The sequence below is a fragment of the Girardinichthys multiradiatus genome, chromosome 4 (assembly GCF_021462225.1).
Source record: "Girardinichthys multiradiatus isolate DD_20200921_A chromosome 4, DD_fGirMul_XY1, whole genome shotgun sequence".
Taxonomy (NCBI): Eukaryota; Metazoa; Chordata; class Actinopteri; order Cyprinodontiformes; family Goodeidae; genus Girardinichthys; species Girardinichthys multiradiatus.
The window spans coordinates 18622642-18637543 of NC_061797.1; the positions used below are offsets into that span (position 1 = coordinate 18622642).

The 14902-nt window shown below is 39.2% G+C and overlaps 1 protein-coding gene across 12 annotated transcripts in view; it reads right to left on the reverse strand.

The window, feature by feature from the left end:
- Nucleotides 1-14902, reverse strand: part of cdkl5 (cyclin-dependent kinase-like 5) — an 80377-nt gene that overhangs the window by 41867 nt on the left and 23608 nt on the right. For all 12 annotated transcript variants that reach the window (XM_047362485.1, XM_047362487.1, XM_047362486.1 and 9 more), the window contains exon 3: nt 10227-10261. In XM_047362485.1, coding sequence (XP_047218441.1) covers nt 10227-10261 — 35 coding nt within the window. The remainder of the gene's footprint in view (nt 1-10226; nt 10262-14902) is intronic.

Below are 14902 nucleotides of genomic sequence, written 5' to 3' on the forward strand. Positions count from 1 at the left end.
AAGGGGAACCCTCTCGTCCAGACGGGACGTTCTTCTCCGGAAACGCAATGGATTCCTGGCGGCAATGGAAGATTGTGTGCATGACAACAATGTCAGTCGAGGACGTGGAAGATTTGTACATAACTGGATTTCTGATAACAGGATATCTGCTTTTTGGAGTTGGCGGTTACCTGGCTTATCGAAAGATTTGTAAAACATCGGCAGCTGTTCAAAGCACTCCAAAGCTGCCTGGGATGTTTGAAGGGATCTTTAGAGCTCTCAGACTGATAGGTTAAGAGAGCAGAATCGCAAGCTGGACGCGATCCTTAGAATCGCACGTTGGCTGCGTTTCCCGGACTCAAAGGTGATATGATTTAATCTTGGAGAAAGTTGTTTGCTCAGGATCTACTGAAAGTACCAGAAATTTGGCTATTTGGATTTGAAATTAAGAATGCCAGTAAGACTTTGAAGGCAGGCGGAAAATCACAGCCGGCCGGAACCAAAACATTTATTGTTTGTTTAATTCAGGTGCCCCGATATGGCCTTCACAGGCTTCTTATCAAAACATTTCTCCTGGATGTTCTGTAAATATGACGCTCTGCCCCAGCCACACCCCTTATCTGTGAACTGAACTGTATGGCCGTTTGGTAAAACTTCCATCTCTTTTTCAAGGACGATGGCACCTTCGTCAGTGTTGACAGTCTAATTCTTTGCACACATGATCATACTTAAATATTGGCACCCTCACGAGTCCACCATGCCCCTGCAAAATCTTTGCTTATGTGTGTTGCTTTCCCATGTTCCTTATTTTTACCTAAATGTGGATTTCATTTCTTAATTTCTTCTCCTTTTCATAGATTTTTAGATTTACCAGTGAAAGGAAAATAATACTAGTTTCTTAAAAAAATTGAACAAAAGCTGTTCGTACACCAGTGACTCAGCTTCCGTAGTTAAAACTCAGTGATTGGTTAGTTAAATGTCATGGATGCAAATGACTGTTATTACCTCTTTAGAAAGATTGGTTTAGAACCAGTTCTTACCAATAAAACCCAAAGGATTATTAATGTTACCTGTATCATTGTAATGTTGGCCAGAGATTTTTAGATTTCTCAGAAGGATTCATAGATTTTTAGATTTCTTAGAAGGATTGTAGTATCATTTGATTTGTTTTTCTGTGTCTGTATCTGTGTTTATTTTTTTTTGTGATTGTATTGTAATTGTATGTACAGCGCTTTGAGTGTCTCGTTACTGAAAAGCACTATATAAATAAACTTACCTTACCTTACCTTACCTTACCTTAGAAAGAAGAAAGAAAGAGACAGGACAAGGAGCCAAACCACCAACTAAGGCCAGTTTAAAAGCTCCAGCCAACCCCCATAACAGACCATTGCCTCAGAGAAGAGAAGGAATGCAAAAGAGATTTTACGGACCACCAGGTTCACAAGGCCCACAGAAGAAAAGCACCTTTCTCCCTAAAGAAGAGTACGACAAACTGTCCTCTGAAGAAAAGAAGGCCCCTTTTGAGTCCCGCAGATCAGGGACCGGGGGACCAGACAAGTAATGATGACACGGCCGCGAGTCACCCTGGAAAATGCCTACTGGAAGGCGGACCCTATCTAGTGGACACCGGGGCAGAGGTGTTGATGACTCGCAGAGGCCTAAAGACGACAGGATACCTTACAGTCCAACTTGCCAACGGGACCATAGAAGAGATGCCGTATGGGACCTGGCAAGGAATCAATTGGGTGAAAGGTCCCGACAATCTCATCACCGTCACAGACCTAAAAGAACTCAACAGACCAAGGAAAGTCAAGGTTAGTAAAAATAGAGCCAACTCAGAATGGAACTGGGGCTCAACAATGGTACAAAACAATGAACGTACCAGAAGTAACTGAACCTAAACTGAAAGAAAGCAACGTCTCCCCGGCTGGGAAAGAGAGGTTATGGAAGATCATCACTTCAGCAAATGTGGTCCGGTTCAAGAACGACTGTGGAGACCTGGGACAAGTATGTGCACCTCATCGAAGGGGGAGTGCATCCACCTGTTCAGCAGTACCCCCTGAACCCAGGTGCCATCGAAGTAGTGGAGAGAATCACAGCAACAGGTTTGAAGCTGAATCTCACGAAATGCCAGTTTGGACAGTTTTAGGTGAACTACCTAGGGTTCCAAGTAACAACAGATTTGGGACTCTCAAAAGGGTATCGAGAGAAACTAGCACAGATCCAGCCACCTAACTCCGAAAATGATCTGCAGAAGATTTTGGGACTTTGCAACTATGTGAGAGATCATGTCCCTAATTATCAAAGGTATGCTAAGCCATTATATGCCTGCCTAAAGAAGCGAGGGCGAAGAGGAAAAAGTGACAAAGAAGAACTGGACATGGACTGCATCAAAACAGAACGACCTGGATAACCTCAAAGAAGCAATCCAAGAAGCTGTGAGGTTGGAATCGAGGAGCTTGACTGAGAAGTTGGTGTGAAGATGAGGACTCCATGCTGAAAGTGAGTAATGAAAACGGGGGCTTGGTAACTTTGTGGAGTTACACTTTATCATCTGTTGAGAAGAAATTCCCCCAAGAAGAAAAGGAGTTAGCAGTGCTTGCTAGATACTGGAGCACCCTGAAAGACTTAGCACAAGGACAGCAGATTAAAGTCATCACTCAGAGCCAAGTCCACAAATACCTCAGAAAAGGAATGGTGGAAAGCAAAAAAGCGACCATACGAGGTGGGGAAGATGGGAAGACATCCTGCTGGACCCCGACCTTGAGATTGGCCCAGCACAAGCAGCCAGCAAGAAAACACCCTTACAGCCGTCTGCGAAAGAAAAGCCTCATGAGTGGGTCCTATACACTGATGGGTCAACGTTGACAAGTGTCAACTTGAAAGTAACTTGAAGCACCCCTAGCTCCCCTGATTCGTCTCCGCCAGGTATTGACGACAAAGGATGCCAGGTGTCAATCACCACTGTGAACAGCGGCACTCAAACTTCTGTCACCACCGAGACCGCCACCTCTGGAACCTCTGCTGGTGACGACGAAGAGCAACACCAGCCTGTCTCACAGTAGGATCTCCCAGGCATCCAGCACGGATGACGGATGAATTACTGACCGAGGTCATGTCAGCAATCTCTGACTATTGGGGCTTTGGGCATGGATACAGCCTGATCTCAAGAAGGGGGTGTCAAAATGAGGTGAGAATCTTCCATGTATCCATGCAGAAATTAATTAAACCCTCATAATTAGATCAATGAAATATACAGCAGTAAATGTTCACATTTTAAAGCTATGAAGTCAGGGGGGCCCATTTGGTGTATGTTTTAATTCTTCTTTCTTTTGCAGAAGTGTATCACTATGATTGAGTTTAACAACAAACACATATGATGAAATGAGAGCCTAATTTTTAGAGTATCAAATAAATAATGATCATATTACATGGATAAGGTGTCATGAAACAGTAAAATGAATATATCTTCGCACTATGGAACTGAGGACTGAAGAGGCCTGTATGGAGTCACAACTGTGACTGTCTTATCTTTTTCAGAAGTCTTAACTGTCTCACCTTTTTCAGAAAACAACAAGTATAATCAAAGAAAAATGTAAGATGATTTTCTGTTTTTCTACAATTATTACATGTAAAAAGGTTGTAATGTTGATCAATTGTGAAAATGAAGTGATGTTTTTTTTTTAGCTGTAACTGGTTTAAGAGCAAATAGCAGAGAAATACTGTTAGAAAGCTTGAGGCTGAGCAGATAAGGAGGGCACCATGGTCTCGGAGCGAGAAGCGGCAGAGTCATAACATCAGGACGGGAGGGGCAGAGGAGAGCCAGCTTCACGGGAACTGGGCATGGATGGAAGGTCAACGAGCAAGCTCAAGTCATAACAAGCATGGGAGCGAGTAACGAGAAGCCAGATGCATGCTGTTTTTCGTCAGTCTGAAGTTCGAAAAACAGGCAAAAGTCAGGGCACCAGGATGGGAGCAGGAGTCGTGATGGTCGAAAAACAGGCAAAAGTCATAACACAGGGAGCCAGCTGCAGGCTGTTTACGACTTTGTCTACGGAGGCTGGGAGACAGCACCGAAAAGTCACAGTGACCACGTAACTCAATGATGGGAAAGCTTGCCCGGCAACAGGGGATGAGCATTGAGGCTATCTGCACTGTAAAAACTGTGCCAAAGAAAGAAACGGGGTTGTTCCCTCGCAGAAGACCAGCAAACAAGATCGGACAGAGAAAGAAGCTACAGATAAATCAGAAGACCGGAGACGGAGCCTCACTGACAAATTCTGCATTATAAAGAGGATCAACCCGTGTGCCCGGAGAAGAGCTGCAACTCAAAATTGAGAATCTGAATTTCTTCTGTTGCATTTTTACCAAGACAACTGAAGGGAACTAGGTCAGTGAACATCTGATTGCTCTATGTTTCAGGCTACTGGAAGTCCTGAATCAACCTCAATTACACCTCAAAGGTTTTCTTCAACTATTCAGCCTCTGGAAGCTATCGACTTTTGAAACATATGCCAACAAAGTTTCAGTTTTTTAAAATTTCTTAAATGTTTTTATTTTTTTCCAACTTGACCATCGAATACCCGAGCATCAGAGTCTGTCCACTTAGAGGAAGAAAACTGAAGATTTACCTTTCACCCACGAAGAAAATCACTAGTTGCCTATTGAATAAATCATTCCATACGGATCCATGGTGAGCCTCCGTCTCCAAAGCCTCTTCAGCCTTACCAGTTTCAGCATTAGGGACAGATAGGTTAAGTTGATTGATTTATTTCTATTATTCAAATTATTAAGTTTTGCTGATTTTTACTGACCCCTGCAAAAGCATTACTAATTAAAGAAAGAATATACAATTCTAGATTTATTGTGGACAGTCAATTATTTGAGTCACCTTATTTTTGGGTTTTTTGTTGGTGGTAAAAAGTCTTGTTGCCTGGTTCCAAATTATTTTAGGAAGTTTTTATAGGTCGCTTAAGTTAAACTTGTTTAAAAAATGCCCATGGGGCTCGTGCCGAGCCACTAAAATCAACCTAACCCATATACCAATTGCAAGATGTAAATTAGGGAATGAGCAGCCATTAACAGAAGTGACTGTCGAGGAATGGATGTCTGCTGTGGGCTACTCGGTCGTCCAGACCACCAGTTGAAGAAGGGCGAGACCTTTGGATGCAGGCTGTCAGAGGTTAGGCGTGACCAGCTTAAACAGATTTTCCAGTAAACCTGCTTAGTAAGACCTTCCAGGTTTAGGGAAGTCCGGACCCGTTGGATGGAGAGCTGGATTGAGCAATCCCCTTAGAAATAGGGAAGTAGGACGGAGGGGTTAGCTCATCGGACAACGAAAATGTACATCACTTTGAATTGTCTTGCTACTGAAATGTGTTATATAAATAAACTTGCCTTGCCTTGCCTTTTTATATGTATTGAGCCATTGTATTTTTCTGCTGTTCATACACTGATACAGTGGCACAGTGTTTAATGAAGGGTTATTACATGGAAACAGACCGACCCAAGTCTTTGCAATGCTGCAGATGAACATTCAAGAAAATGGACAATATAACATCACTCAATTCCTTCTAGATCTAAAAGCTGACTGGTGTAATCTCCCAGAATAAGAACTGTTCTCCAAAGCAGACACTCAACCCAGTAATAAGTATGAGAAACTAGACTACACCAAGTCCTAAAAAGACCTGGTGTGGCCATTAGTTTTTCTAATTGTACCTAGAAAAACTAATAGCCAATGTTACAAGGCTTGTGGGTGTACTGTTCTTTCTCATTAATAAACAAAATAAAACACTGTAGGCCAACCTCTCTTACTGGCTTGATTAATGTGACATGATTTATATGAGCAAATTGATGGTGCATCTGTTTAATGAAGAGCAAATCAGTGACAAATGATAACATACGGGCTTCTTAAAAATGTAACATGTTTAGCAGTGAAATATTTTACAGTCATGTAAAGAAATTGGACATATGGATGGTCAGTTTTAACAACACTGAATACTTATTCCCACTTAAAATGGCTAAAATAACACATAGGCTTATCACATCAGATGCACCTAATTAAAACATGGGTTCGCCATGTTTAAACCTTAGACATTTGATTTGATGTGCTCCTGACTGCTGAAATGAGAGCGAACACAATGATGAGTTTGAAAGTGATATCTGTAGCCTTCAGACAGTAGCTTGTTGCAATTTATTAGTCTGGTAAGGCCTTTAAAGAGTTCTCACAAGAATGTTAAACCAGCCATTCCACTGTCCAGAAAATAGTCTACAAGTGGAGGATATTCAGAACAACAGTCCCATGTTTGGCTCTCTAAGCAAGATCACCCTGAAAGCAGACCACAACATGCTAACACCAATTCCCCCAAAACACTAAAATATCTTTGAAGCAAGGACAAGACCTGAAACGACTTTTTGCTACAGTTTACATGAAAGTGAATTCCTGTGGAACAAAAACATAGCACAACTTTAAATTACAGTTCATCCCAAAATTTTTCATACTTCTGGCCGATTTAGATTTAGAAATATTTTTTCATTCAACCAAGACGTTGGCATCTCCTTTAAAAGATAATAGAACAATGTAAAAAGCATATCAATAAAAAATGATCTGTTTTAATTTACATTTTACTAACAAATTGCATGTCTAAAATAATTTATAACCTTCTCAATGATTAATATAAAAATCTTTACTGGCATTGCAGCATGTAAACCCATCTTATAAAATCTGACCACCTTTCTGAATATGTTTCCACTGGTATTTTGATGATTTATCTTTGGTGATGAGCTACACATCTTTGAGGCTGAAAGACCTCCTTGCATTATCCTAATCTTTAGCCCTCTCCCCAAATTCTCTATCAGATTCAAATTGGGACTATGAGTGGGCCACTTCAAAACATTAATTTTACTTCCAGTAACAAAACAAGCAAGTTGGTAAAATTAAGAGATTACTGTAAACCTAAATCTGCCAAGGTATGAATAATTTTGAGATTGTTGGTTCAGATTTCAAAGGGATAGTGACCATAGAGAGGGTATAAAAAGTTACCCAAGTACATACATGGGGAAGGAAAAGAGTAACTTTTCATTGAAGATTAAAATCTCTCATTGCATGTCTACCAGCAACTTGAAGAAGTGACTGATATGGGTTAATGTACCAAAGATGGTAAAAATGCAGTATTCATGACACCACAAAGAATATTAGTGAGTGAATAAGCGATTGTGGTAGATGTCTACCACATGGCACAAGAACACAGTTATTTGTGCAACAATACCTCAGTGAAAGTTCAATTCCATTCAATTCAGTTTTATTTATATAGCGCCAATTCACAACACGTTGTCTCAAGGCACTTCACAACAGTCAGGTGCCTACATTCCAATTAATTCTAACCATTGAACAGTGCAGTCAGAGTTAGTTAGTTAAAGTCTACAACTTAACAGTGTAATTACACATGCAAAACACACTGGTCTCATTTACAGTAGCTCTCAAAATGCTTGGTTGTTGTGATGTGAAAAGGAGACAATTTGTTTGGTAATCTGTTCAAAACTTTATCCACATCTAATGTGACATTTATTCTATAAAAATACAACTTAAAAGCAAATTAATCTTTTTGAGAGAAAATGTAAATTAATTTTCAGGTGAAATTAGTAGGACAATTTTGCTTTCAGAATTCTCTTGTCTTGAGTTCACGTGTTCGTAATGTATATTGAATCTGATTAACCAGAAATAAGGTTCAGCTGCTCAGCTTAGGCTTTTTTTTTACTTTTCAAATTTTTTTTTACCTTCTAACTGAAGTCATAGTCTTCAGACATATAGCAAAGGATCCCAAGTATCATTTTGTACAAAGATATCAGTAAGGAATCAAAACTTTCCACAGGATTATTTATATACTATAAGAGGTATGTTTAACACAAAAACAATACTGAGCAGCACCAAAAGGGGTTAGTTTTCTTCTACGGTGTGTTTTTAATTAAGGTGTATGAAATGATGAACAATTCAAATACCAGTCAGTGTTGATCAAAACGTGTCTATTAGAAAGCTAAGGATGAAGACCTATTTTATGACTTTAAGACATCCACAAAAGAAGGACTTTGTCAGAGGAAATTAAAGTTTTACAATGGCCTAGTCAAAGCCCAGAACCCAATTCAACAGAGAACCTCTAATGTCACTTGAAGACAATTGGAGAGCTTTTACAAAGACACCTGAAAGGTGAAACTGAATGAAAGACTGATTTAATGGAGTATCAGTGTAACTGTGTACACAGCTATACAAACAGGTCATTGCACCTTTTATTATTATTTTTTTGTTTCTCCTCCAACATATCTGTTTATTTTTCAGTTACATTTTACAAAATAAATGCTACATTATAATTGAACAAATTCTAGAAATTATTTAACATGGTCTTATTTTCTACAGGGCTGCACGGTGGCACAGTTGGTAGCACTGTTGCCTTGCAGCAAGAAGGTCCTGGGTTTGATTCCCAGCCTGGGGTCTTTCTGCATGGAGTTTGCATGTTCTCCCCATGCATGCGTGGGTTCTCACCGGGTACTCTGGCTTCCTCCCACAGTCCAAAGACATGCCTGTTAGGTTAATTGGTCACTCTAAATTGCCCTTAGGTGTATGAATGAGTGTGTGTATGGTTGTATGTGTGTTGCCCTGCGATGGACTGGCAACCTGTCCAGGGTGTACCCCGCTTCCCGCCCATAGACTGCTGGAGATAGGCACCAGCTCCCCCGCGACCCACTATGGAATAAGCGGTAGAAAATGACTGACTAACTTATTTTCTACATTACAGGAGCCTGGTACTGTATGTCAAGAGGTGTGTGTAAAGCTTAAGAGCCACCATTTGCTTGCACCTGAATATGAAAGAAAAGCCAATGCCAACATTTCCAGTGGCACTGTTGGTTTCAGTAAAATACTTGATACTGTTGTTCAAATACTTCTTCAGTTTATTGTTTATTTGCCTTGTTGCGGAAAGGATTGTGTTCTTTACACATCTAGATATGTTCAAGGCCTTAAAAAAAGGCAATTTTCCCCTGTTTCAGCTTTTCTGATCCATTTGCTACTTTTATTTATTTCGAAATGTAACTTTAGTTTGGTATAACATTGCTGAATTTTAACATTTCAACTTTCTGTGCACAAATGAGAGAATGTTACGATGTATTAAGCCATTTATATACATTTACATATATTTGCACTGCCGTATACTGTGTGGCAAAATTTTATTATTTGAAACTATAAGAACAATAATCCAAATGAGGCACAGTAACTTGCAGCTCTCATCAAACACAAACTCAATACTGTTTTTTGCAAATAAAAGTATGACAATTTAAATCACTAAGAATCTCTGTTTTTAGCCTCTAAATTAATCAACAGAGTGGAGCAACTCATTTTGAGTTTACAGAGCAGTATGTCATGCAGTAATTATCAGACAAATTAAACATTTTCACATTGCATTGGAAAGAGATTTATAAAATTATGTTTAAAGCACAACTAACATGCAAAAAGAGACACGCATGGGCGTATAGTGATTCAGAAATTTGCAGTAACATACGCTTTCACTCTGATTAAAGTCTTAGTCAACATCTGTATGTTAATGAAGGCATCAAAACAAGTGGTTATTGGGTTAATGGCAGAAATCTACCATTAACCAAATTCCTTTCTGTTCAGTTATGCATATGAAATTGTTAATATATATAGATGCTTTAGATACAGACTTTTCATATTATGACTCCATTTGTATGCACGCTTTTGCTCAAACAGATTTTAAAGCTTTGGATGTTTCTAATTCAGTGATCCTTTCTTCTGAAACATAACCTTTCTATGCAATAAAGTCAACATACAAATTGCTGTTTTGACGGCTACTCTGAACAAATTGCATACACAACGTCCTGAAATAACAAGAGAAAATGATTATCTTTAATATTTAAACTAAACTAGTCTGTCTATTGCCACTCAAGGTGTAAAGACCAAAGTGTTACTTTGCAGATTGCAAACTGACACATTTTATTTGGTTTTTATGGCCTCCTATCATGTTGATGCTAAGTATAATTGATACACAGGAGTAAATTAAACAAAAATCAAAACATCAGACATTTTCTTCAATGCTTGGTGATATGAGAATTTTACTTGTATGACAATCTGATTTTATTCTGTGTTAAAATGCACCACAGCACAAGACTTCACATGAAAAAAACTTAATACCAGAAACAAATTTCTTCCAAATGACAGAAAAATCTAAGGAAATTCTTACCTTATGTCTGCACTTAAGCACCACTCCATATGCACCTGGAAGAAAGGGAGGCAGGGGGGAAGGAAACCAAAGATCAAAACATGCATTTCTGGTTCAACTCTGATATTATGACTTGGCTTGTGACCTCATATAACGTAACATAGCAGGAAACAACAGTTAGTGAGGAGGAGGTATACCTGCTCACCCACACACTCAACAAAGAATAATGCCTAGATCTTTGACAAATCTTACCCAAGAAGTCACCCTGTTGCATTGTGTTTTTGTTAAGCCAATTGGGTTGTGTCCACATAACTGGGTATGGTTAAATTTATAGGCCTTTTTGGTCTTTGGTGTTCTGATCTGCCCTTTAATCCTGAGGTCCCCAACCACCGGGCTGCAGACATGTATTGGACGAGGCAATTAATTTATTGGTACCAGGCCGTGGTATAAAAAATAAATTTGTTTGTAATTTATGTTGGACTGACGATCACGGTGTGAGAGGGGGTTATTTTAAAAAACTTTATGCATCTGTATGCTGCTGTCTATAGGCGTGAGAAAGTGGAAAACATGTAAGCTAACATGGAGGGGGGAGTGTGTGGCCCTGCCTGTTGGTCAGTTGTTGCTTTTGTGTTTGGGTAGTCTGTGGTGAACAAAAAGTTAGCGACCACTGCTTTAAGCCTTACATTTATGAATCAGGGGGTATGTGAAAGTGTCATGCTATTAAAATGGTTTTTGAATAGAACGGACCAAAACTTTTTTGCTTGTACAAAGCCAAAACATGTTTGTAAAGTAAAAAAAAAAAAAAAAATCCCCACTAATTTCAGCATTAAGCACAGTTTTAACACAGTTTTAACTTGTTGGGGATAGTATGACGGTTTGGACTGTTTTGTTGCATTGCAGACAATATGAAAAGATTCAAAACAAAGAGTCAAAGTGGGTCATGAAGCAAAGCCACAACCCAAGGCTTACAATTTGTTTGGAAAAACTGGAACAGTATATGAATATTTTAAGTACCCATGTTCTATTTTTGATTTAAATACATTATACATGTTTTTAAAAGACCTAGATTGAAAGAAACCTGCATCCAAAAAGTGGTTTTGAATTTGAAATTAGATTTACAGCAAACCTTGCTTGCAGATATCTAAGCAAGAGCAGGTCACACCAGATGTTAAAACCAAAGGTTATGTTGCATTTAATGCTGAATTACATTTCTCAATTCAGATGACAAGAAAGAATCTTTTTGTCAACTATTGTTTCATATATGCCAGAGAGAATTATTTTTTTTTTCTGTTTGACATGAACGCAGTTTTTAAAGCCTGGTTTTTGGTACAGCCTGTGAAAGTTAACATTCCTTGCCAAGCTGGAAGTGGGTGGAACATGCCCTTTAGGCTGCTGGAGGACTTCTTATGTGGAAGACCAATAAAAGACGTGGTGAATTTTTACACATCTTGTATCAAAATGTAAAGAGATTTGATGAGACGGAAGAAAATGAAAACAGGAAGAAAAATTATGTCTGCAGAAGTTAGAGTTTGAACGTTTAGATGGAATGGGCAACATGAAGGATTCATGTTCTTGGTTTTTGAAACTAGAGCAGCCAAAAAACTGAAGCAGAGCCAGGCTTATAGTACAGCACTTTCCACATTTATGGGCAACCCAGAAAAAGATGTGCAAATTTAACCCTTAATTTGAGTACATGTTTTGCAGTAAGGAGAAATCTATGGGGTAAGAACACTGTCAAAAACAATGTGTATGTAAAGACAAAATGTGTGCATATTAGTCAATAATTGTGCATAAGTAAAATCTAAAAGAGGTATTGTATATTTTCTCTATTAGAATACAAAATAAAATGTTACAGCTTCAAGAAATTACAAACACAAAGTTCAAGTTTACAGTTGTGGTTTATTCTTTATGAATACAATATGCTATAACAGTTTGTGAATATGATTTATTTTCTTTGAGAATACGAATTTACATCAGCGACTTGGCGTCACGGGATCTCAGGCTGGTTAGTGGAGCATAGTTAGTCGATTCGCGCTGCGCATGCGCTGTCACACTCCTCACCGCCAGTAAACGTAGTGCTGGGATTGGATGACGGAAAAAGGCAATGGGAGATAATTCAGTCTAAAAGGAATATTAGGAACAGTGGGGAGGAAATCAAGAGTATAATAAATAAAGCAATGTTCTTAGTTTTGTGAAATACAAAACTAAAACATAGAATATAGTGGGTAGAGTATAATGATGTACAGTAGGTGGCAGTATGCACCTCTGAATTTGCTGCATACCGCCAGCAGAAGAATCAGAATCAGAATTAGCTTTATTGCCAAGTTCGTACATACAAACAAGGAATTTGACTCCGGTACACTTTGCTCTCTGGTTTTTAAATTTATTTTAAATATATTTATGCATATATCTTTATGTCTTTAAATATACATATATACAAAGGTGCATTTGCAACATCTGTATGCTATTGTTTGGTACTCTATTAAATGTTCATCAGAGAAACAGCCTTGGGGAAGAAACTGTCTGTGTGGCGGCTGGTTTTAGTAAACAGTGCTCTGTAGCGACGGCCTGAAGGTAAAACTCTAAACAGTTTATGTGCAGGGTGTGTGGGGTCTGCAGAGATTTTAGCAGCTCTTTTCCTGACCCTAGATCTGTATAAGTCCTGGATGGGGGGAAGGTCAGCCCTGATTATTCTCTCTGCAGTCCTGATTATTCGTTGCAGTCTGGACCTGTCCTGTTTTGTGGATGAACCACACCACACTGAGATGGATGAAGACAGGACAGACTGAACGATGGCAGTGTAGAAGATGACCAGCAGCTCCTGTGGAAGGTTGTACTTCTTGGGTTGTTGAGGATGGTAAGGGGGGTGTATGGGGGTGTGTTCTCCGAAAGTCCACCACCATTTCCACAGTCTTGAGTGGCTTGAGTTCAAGGTAGTTCTGACCACACCAGTGTACCAGCCGGTCCAACTCCTGTCTGTATGCAGACTCATCACCGTCCTGGATCAGAATAATGACAGTGGTGTCATCTGCAAACTTCAGGAGTTTCACGGACGAGTCCACTGAGGTGCAGTCATTTGTGTACAGGGAGAAGAGGAGTGGGAATAGAACACATCCCTGTACTTATTGATCTGGTTCGGGAGAGGATGCTCCCCAGCCACCTTCTGTACATGATTGTATAACTTCACCCACTATATTCTATGTTTTAGTTTTGTATTTCATAAAAATAAGAACATTGCTTTATTTATAATACTCTTGATTTCCTCCCCTCTGCTCCTTATATTCCTTTTAGGCTGAATTATCTTCCATTGCCTTTTTCCGTCATCCAATCCCAGCACTACGTTTACTGGCGGTGGTATGCGCAACGCGAATCGACTAACTCTGTGCTCCACTAACCAGCCTGAGATCACGTGACGCCAAGTCGCTGAAGTAAATTCGTATTCCCATAGAAAAAAAATCGTATTCACAAACTGTTATAGCATATTGTATTCATAAAGAATAAACCACAACTGTAAACTTGAACTTCATGTTTGTAATTTCTTGAAGCTGTAACATTTTATTTTGTATTCTCATAGAGAAAATATACAATACCTCTTTTAGATTTTACTTATGCACAACTATTGACTAATATGCACACATTTCCGTCTTTACATACACATTGTTTTTGACAGCGTTCTTACCCCATAGAAATAACTGTTTACAAAATCACTCAGCCTATTTTATTGGCATCCCCAACAGTAATTATTGTTTTTTTAAGTTAGTTATTAGTATTCACTTCCTGACACCCTGTATAAATACGTCGTGACTCGGTACGGAATAATGGGACGAGAAAACATACCTTGCAAGCAAGGCCGACGTGTACTTATCTTCTCAAGTCAGCAAATGTGTACTAGGAAGCAGTTACTACCCTAAATCTGTCCACATCTAAAATCAAAGCAATAATTAAAAATATTTAGAACAACTAGACCTGTAAAAACAGGGCTGAATGATTACACACAAGTTCATACAAACAGTTATGGTAAAGGAGGTAAAAGAAAGCTCCAAAGCTCCCCATTAGAGTGACTTCATGGGCACCATGAGAACTGTTACACCCTATATACAGCCTGTTGTTTGGAAGTGATAAAAGAAAAAGGCTTTTTTTGTTCCACTATAACAAATATAAAGGCCTGTAATTTGGTAAAACTATACTGAGGCTTTCATTGGATTAATGTGCTTTGGTCAGATGAGACAAAGACTGAGCACTTCAGCAACCAACACTCCAGGTGGGTCTGGAATGAAACAATGAATAAGATGAGAAGAAAGACGTCAAGCCCACTGTGAAGTACGGTATAGAGTCAGTGATGCTGCGAGCCTGTCCCTCTTCTAAAGGCCCTGGGAACCTTGTCAGAGTGCATATGACATGGACCCTGAAATACCAGGATATTTAAATAAAAATCTGGTGGACTCTCAAAGAGAAAACACACATGTCCAAATCAACACTGAACTGTTACAGCACACAGTGAATCAACTGTCTTCCATACCCATCTAAGTCTCCATACCTAAATCATATTGAAAACCTATGGGGTGAGGTGAACAGTCAATAAAAGAGACTCCACAGGACTCTGGACAATCTATAGAGATTATGCAAAGAGGAATGGTCCTAAGATCACTCTCTGAATAAGCTCCAACCTTGTGAAATGTTATAGGAAACAATGTGCT